The 7,097-nt window shown below is 45.6% G+C and overlaps 1 protein-coding gene across 1 annotated transcript; it reads left to right on the forward strand.

Annotated features, from left to right (window-relative positions):
- The first annotated feature begins 1,024 nt into the window (after positions 1-1,024).
- On the forward strand, positions 1,025-5,371 carry LOC104133085 (angiotensin II receptor associated protein). Its single transcript, XM_009646454.2, has 5 exons — positions 1,025-1,051; positions 1,266-1,300; positions 1,519-1,630; positions 2,217-2,415; positions 4,549-5,371. The coding sequence occupies exons 1-5, from the start codon at positions 1,025-1,027 to the stop codon at positions 4,653-4,655; spliced, it is 480 nt and encodes a 159-aa protein (XP_009644749.2). The 3' UTR covers positions 4,656-5,371.
- Positions 5,372-7,097: the final 1,726 nt, after the last annotated feature.

The raw sequence follows: 7,097 nt of genomic DNA on the forward strand, positions 1-7,097 counted from the left end.
TATGTCTCAATGCTCCTATCTGCATACAGCTTTCCTGTGTCCACAGAGTAATTTAGCTTTTTGATACTTACTCATTTCCCCTTTTTTTCTGGGAGGGAGAGTGTGGGGGGAGTGTGCTTCAGAGGGATTTTGGTGGTGTGGTTGTTTTTTGGTTTGTTTTTTTTTTTTTATACCGAGGTCAGTATAAATGCCACTTGGAGCCCTTCTCACACCTAGAAAAAATGCAAGAGTGCCTGTTTCCCATGGATCCTGTGATATGTTCAGGCTTCAGCCTTTCCTTTATGAGGCTGCTAATAGAGCCTGTCTCCAATATTCTTGTTTTCACAAATGTTTAGAGAGTGAATATGAGTGATCTCCCTTTCTTGAGATTGGCTAGCAGGCTCAAAAGCAAGTGAGCACATGGATATATGTACAGAAAAAGACTGAAGTGGTATATTCTTGTTCCCATTTGCTGTCTTAATAAACATGTAGAGTATGTCTCCTTGGTTACAGAAATGTCAAGTGCTGGTGAAGAGAATCCTTGTGTCACTTGTTACAGTTAAGATGCTTTCTTCTTGGATTTGTCCCCTTGAGCACAAGGATCAGGATCATTAAGGACATTTGCAAAGTACAGAATCTGTGACAGCATTATCTCGTTGCTACTTAGGGCACTGCTGGTATTTGGACCCCGGTGGCTTTACTGAGAATGAAAAGAGCTGTGTATTATGGCAGGATTGGGTTCTCAGGTTCCTAGAAGATGCCTCCAGGTCTCTTAATATTGCAGTGAGGTTGAACCACTGCTCTGAACAAACTGGAAGGAGATAAGAGGAAGATTTACTGAGGACTGGAGTAAAATTGCTGGGAGCTGCAGGCATGACTTTCCATGGACTTCTTGGTGATGGGATGCCAAATTGGTCATGTATAAACTGTGCTAGCATAGAGTGAATAAGATTGCCTGGCTTTCTGTACAAACTCTTCTGGAGTTCCAAAATCAATAACCCATTTAGAAAAGACTAAGTGAGCCCTGAATCAACTGTCGACGGAGATGACAACAATAATGAATGACTACAGCGTAGCACCACAGGAAATACTCAGCAACAGAAGCAGAGAAAAATGGGTTTGTCTCTTCACTGTCCCAGCTGCTACGCCAGCTTTCTGCACTGGTTCACAGGTCCAGGGCGCTCTTCCACCCATCCCTCAGAAACAAAATGGTGTCATTTCACGTCGATTCTCCCACAGTTCTTCCAACTTGCTGACCTGTCTTCCTCTCTGTTTTTTTTTCATAGGCCATCATTCTGGTACACTGGCTGCTCACAGTGTGGTGAGTGATTGGTAACTGTCCTGGCCTGGGTGAGAAGAAGGTATTCCTTCAAATTAGGAATGGGACATTCTCGGGGAATCAGCACTTCCTGTTTGTCTGTGTGCAATAAATTCGAAATCTAAGAGTGAGGTGTTTGTATGGGAACAGGGATGAATGCAAACAAACTCTTGCAGGCTTATTGTGAATGTGGGCTGGGGTTTTTTTGTCTTGTTTGGCAGGGGATGCATGAATTACATGTTTCCAGCTTCCTATGCCTGGGGAAATTTCAGTGTCCTTGCAGTGGGGATCTGGGCCATTGTGCAGCGAGATTCCCTTGATGCCATCATGATGGTGAGTGTGAGGGTATTTGCCCCCACCAGGCTGCTTAGGGAGAGGGTGGAGGGCAGAGACAGCTTCTTTGAGTCAGTGATCATTTTCAGCTGTTTCTAATACAGCAGCGAACAAGTCAAATTCCCTGTTTGGATTGTTTTGGGTTTTTTTAAGGGAGCATATAAATTTATAAGCCCTCTAAACCATTGTGAGACATGTTCACTGTCGCTTATTTTGGTTCTCAGAGGTGAGGCATACTTGATTCTTATTTTTTTTACCTGCTGTTGTGACTTGTAAGGCCAGGGGAGGACTTGAAGTGTTTAATATGCTTGAGTTGGAGGGGCTTTATAAAACCCTTCTCTGAACATTAGAAGAGATACCATAAGGTGTCTGACAGATGTGAAAAAAAATGCACTAAATACAGGATCATTAATTTAGGAACCTGTGGGTATCTGGGGCAGTGTCAGGGCTTAGCAATGTGTGGTACTGGGGTGAAGGCATGATTGTGTGAACACAGATCTCACAGGAAACAGATGCTGTAACTGACTGTTACTCCTAGTGGTTAATCCCCTATTCAGTTCATGTCTCATTCTCTCTTTGTTTACAGTTCCTGACTGGCCTGCTGCTCACAGTCCTCACAGACATCATTCACATCTCTGTCTTCTACCCTTCAAACAAGTATCTCATTGACGTGCAGCGTTTCAGTGCAGGCATGGCTATCTTCAGCCTCCTCCTCAAACCTGTGTCCTGCTATTTGGCGTATCGAATGTATCAGGAGCGTGGAGGAGAGTACACCTTTAACATAGGTAGGATGCTTCCTCTGTTTCCGCATCAGTGTGGGCCACCTCTGGTGTTAGGGAGACTGCCTTGCATTTTGGACCCTTCAGTCTGAGCTCTGTGCAGCTGGATTCTGCCTCCCTTTTCAGGGAGAGGAGATGCTTGCTCTCTCTTGCTCATGTCTGTTCTCCTATCTTGTGGTTACTGTGTCCCTTAGGCCTTAATTTTACATTCTACCTCTCTTGCCTTGCAGACCTGGAGTCCTCGTCTGACAGCCATTTTGCCCGCAATGGTATTGATAGCACTGCTGGCTCTCTTACTCAAAACCGAGGCTTTTCCTCTTCCTCCTCCTGCATTTGTGTGTGCTTGTTGGAAGCCTTTGGGTGTCCTTTTCTTTTTGCCAACCCTTTCTTATCTTTCTGGGGGAAAGTAGAGGCAGCATCCCCTCTAGCTGGATTATGCATGAGAGGGAAAGAAACAGGATTTCTAACTCCATGCTTTCTCTGAGCCTCACATGTCCTACCTACCTTGATTGCTTTGGACCTCCATTTCCTCACCTGGAAAATTGGACTGATGTTTACCTTGTGGGACTTTGCCTGGAGGCACTAATTTTTCTCCTGGTCATACTTGCTAATGATCATGTGGCAGCCTTGCCAGAGAGAAGGGGCTGTGGTTGGATGTTCAGCTGATGTGGTCTCAGTCAGCTTTGCCAAGCACGCCTGGTGCTAGTTCACACCAGGACAGCTGCCAGGGATTGTTTGCTGTGTGGGAATTCACCCTGGCAAAACCAGCAGCCTGGCACAGTTCTTTTTGCCCTCCTAAGAAGGCTGTGCAGGACAAAGCATGTTATAACTGCATTACAATGTTTGAAAGCTGTCACTTGTGCTGTTTTGGTGCAAGCAAGCAAGGTAACGCACCCTGTGCAGAGGGGTGGATACCTGCAGAGGAGGAGAGGCCATGGAAGGAAATCGTGGCTTGGGGCACCATGTGCTGTTTGCATCTCTCTGCTAGTGGAACGTGGACATCTTCTCCATCAGCTATTTGTGCAAATGCCAAACAGATCTGTCTTAACTGGGTCAGAGGGCCCTTTTATCCCATGGAAAGTATAGGTATCATTGAGGAGTTCATCCCTTTGCTTGGAATTTGGGAGCACTCCTCCTTTTCAACCACACTATCCCAACACAGGAATGATACTGTCTGAGTCTCCTCTCAGGCACAGGTTGGAATTCAGACACTTCGTAGTTTCATATCCTCTCCTGAACTGTCTTCCTCACAAGATTTTCAGTATAAACTGTGTGCTCTTGTTTTGTTGAATGTGGTTGACAAATTTCCTCTCATTTTCCTGCTGTCTGGCATTTTCCTTTTGCACCTAACAGTGTTGCATTTTTCCTGGTGTTCTCTGTCTCATTTTCTTTCTACACAAAATCCCTTTTTGTTGCTTGGCAGCATCCTTGCTACACAGAACAAGCCTCTAATATGATTTGGTACCCACCTTTGATTCAGATTGCTTCCTAGACATTGCAGGTGCCTGTCCTCTAGATAAAGAGCTTTCCATGCACATTCTCTGTCCGTCTCTCTTACTTCCCTGCTCATCCCCTGCACAGTAACATGATTTTGTACCATTCTTATACCACAGGCAAATTGTTCATAGTGCAATTGGGAGCACTACTGGATTCAAATTTAGTGCCATGGTGTGGCATGCTTGAGGCATAGCTGCATTGTTGGGAAGAATGGCTCATGGTTGAATCATCCTCTTAGATCTATGCTGTCAGCTACCCATGGTTCCTGCTGCTTCTGATTTTGTCCATTTTTCCACTAGATCTCATAAACTTGATCTTGCTGAAATATGCTATTACAGGAGCCTGTTATGCCGCTATGTAGCATTGTGGGTCTTGTTTCCACACAGCCATGTGGCTACTAAGAGAGCAGTTCTCAGGGAATGAAGAGGCGTGTTCAAATGCATCTCAGTTATTTTGCCTTTGTTGGAAGGATGAGTTTTCTTACCTCCTGCCTGTGTAGTAAGGATCACAGAACACAAGTGCTGGGGAGTGGGTAGAGCAGCTAATGTGGTGTGCTCCTGAGCTGTTGGTTTCCTCTAGGGGATGCTGTTCTTGTGCTTTTGGGTTTTTTTCCTAAGCTTGTTCTCTTCCATCTCCATTCAGGTGTCACCCGTGCAAGCCATGACCGCAGCACCTATGAGCCAATTGATCAGCAGGGTGCCCCTCCACAGTGGCCTGACTCAAGCAAGACAGCCCAGCAGCCATACTGACGCCCTCTCTGCAACAAAGAACAGACGCTTCCCTTGCCCAGTCTAGCCTTCTGCTCTTCCTGTGTTTGTTCTGATGGAGCAAGACCTGCTACTAAGCAAACGGGAGAGGAATCTTTTTTTCATTTCTTTTGCCTCCCTGAAGGTTAGGGTTCCTGCACTAAGTCCAGAAGATCTTGGAGGTGTCATGTTAAGCACTGTGACTCTTTGTAATCCCAGTACTCTCCTTTCCTCCCTCCTCCTAAACCCCTTCTCTGTATGTGTGAATGGATGCACCTTCTGCAGTCTTCCAAGTCTTGTATTGTGCATCCTCTCTGTTGTAAGTAAGGGAATGACTCAAAATATTTCTGGACAAGCTATCTTTAAAAGGCTTATGGACTGCCCTTAAACAGTACAGTTTAGCCTGCTTTTATGCAGATATATTTCCAGGAAACATCTGAGAGTTCCTGAGGGCTGTTTTTGATGGTGTTATTTAACTAAGATTTATGACCATAACTCCCTATACTAGCTGTGGTGGTTTGCACAAAGCTGCGGATGGTATAAAATGCTCTTACTGGGCCAGGGAGCTGCTTGTGCTCCCAGTATCTAGTCTTGGGTTTTATTCACTGATGCTTTTATGCAAGTTGAGTGTCCTTCGGGATCTTTAAAATGGCTATTGAACGTATGTTATAGATGCTCTGTGCCTTCAAATGTCCTTCACCTTCAGCTACCTATCTTAAGAGAACTTGAAATGTTACATTTTTTTTCTAAGAAAATTATAAAATGAACACAGTTTTTCTGTGTTAAAAAAAAGTTACACTGGTCACCTATGTCTCATTTGAAAATGTAGGTGTTCCTGAGGGTTTGGGGCTGTAGCCAGGCAGTCTGGGGGAAGGACTACAGGGCTTCAATGGCTTTTAGTCTAAGCTTTACTCAGACAGGTAGAGGGTACTGCTTGTAAACGTGTGTGTGGGGAGGTGGGCTAGTAAAATGAGGACTGGGGAAAGGAAAAGGTGGGTTTATTTAAACTGCAGTGGTGAGCTCTGTGCGGTGTGACAAACTAAACTCTAATCTTATGCACAATAAATCTGCCCTGCTGTGGCTTTCAGGCAAAATCCTAAAAAAAAAAAAAAAAAGTTCAATAGGATTCTTTTTCAGAAGGAGAAAAGAGTATGTCAGCTTTGGCAGAATGAAAGCACTAGTGCTATGAAGATTTGTGGTTTTTTGTTTACATCTGTTACTCTACAGCTGCATTTCTCTTGACAAGACCTGCTGCTGCATTGATTCTTCAGTGACCAAGAGCCCTGTTAACTCCGCTCTAACCTCTAGAACCATGCCATTTGTATTTTTAAAACCAAACAATTTCCTCCTAAGTTTGATCACTTTGAACATAAGCAGATGCTTCCTTCACTGTGCTGCACAAGCGCTACAGTGACCAGCTGCTGTACCTGGACCATCATCATTTATGCTTGGACTAAGCGCATGGTAAATGCCATAGAAGTGCAATAGTCTCTGTCCTGAGATGAGTGGTGTGCATTCACTTTGCAGGCTGCCATGCAATAGAGCACAAGAATAGGAATCAGTCTCTTGTGATCAGATTGGGAAAAAGAAGAATAGGTAGGCAGAAATTTCTGGGGCTTGTTGCAGAGCCGGCCTTTATATTCAGTTAATGTTTTTTTCAGCTCTTGAGAACTGTACAGTGACAGCACGGATCCCTGAATAACTCATTTAAATGCTCAGTTTTTTCCTTCCCTAGACTTGTGAAGCACAGACTGAAAACAACTATTTTAAATGCAATGCTTTTTGTGTATTTGCACGAACAAAGAGCTACATCTAGCAAGGCCTTCTCAGCCATTCTCCATTGCGGAAAATGCCACAAAAATCTATTGATACCCCTGTAGCTAACCTGCTGTGTGCTTTTCTGTGGAGAGTTCAGCACATCTGGGAGCTCAGGGGAGCAGAGCAAGGCTAGGCTTACTGTGCCTTAAGGATACCTATTTTGGGCAGTAATTCAGAGAGGTGATGCTAAAAACACGGCCCCTCTCCTGGCTTCTGAGGAGGAAGGTGTTTCGGCAGTGCTTAAGGTAAGCACCAACGCGCTCTTGGATCAATACCTGGTGCAGTAGGGCGTGTGGGGATTCATCGAGCCTGTCGTGCTGGAGCACAGCCGTGCTGATCCCTGCAGCCTGGCTTCACCGCGGGCCTCCTCGTAGTTTCTCAGCGGGGTCTCCTCAGCCAGACGTGCACCGGGCGTGATGCTGTGCTCTGCTCAGGGTTTTTTCTTTTGTTTTGGGTGGTTTTTTTTTTCAGTCCTCGGGTCCTGGGGTCCTGATGTGCCGGGATTTTTTTGGCGATGAGCTAGCAGCTCTCTAGGATTAACCACAACCTGCCCCCTGCAGGGGCCTGCCTCTCAGGCGGCCCGAGGGGGCGGGCGGGGCCTGCGCGCGCGGCTAACGGCCGGCCTCA

The sequence above is a fragment of the Egretta garzetta genome, unplaced genomic scaffold (genome assembly GCF_000687185.1).
Source record: "Egretta garzetta isolate BGI_Z169 unplaced genomic scaffold, ASM68718v1 scaffold69, whole genome shotgun sequence".
Taxonomy (NCBI): Eukaryota; Metazoa; Chordata; class Aves; order Pelecaniformes; family Ardeidae; genus Egretta; species Egretta garzetta.

Excerpts from the sequence above, each read along its gene's own strand:
- LOC104133085 (XM_009646454.2), top strand. The coding sequence starts at position 1,025 with ATGACAACAATAATGAATGACTACAGC. Across the intron at positions 1,301-1,518 it reads CACTGGCTGCTCACAGTGTG|GGGATGCATGAATTACATGT; the intron begins GTGAGTGATTGG and ends CTTGTTTGGCAG. Across the intron at positions 2,416-4,548 it reads AGAGTACACCTTTAACATAG|GTGTCACCCGTGCAAGCCAT; the intron begins GTAGGATGCTTC and ends ATCTCCATTCAG.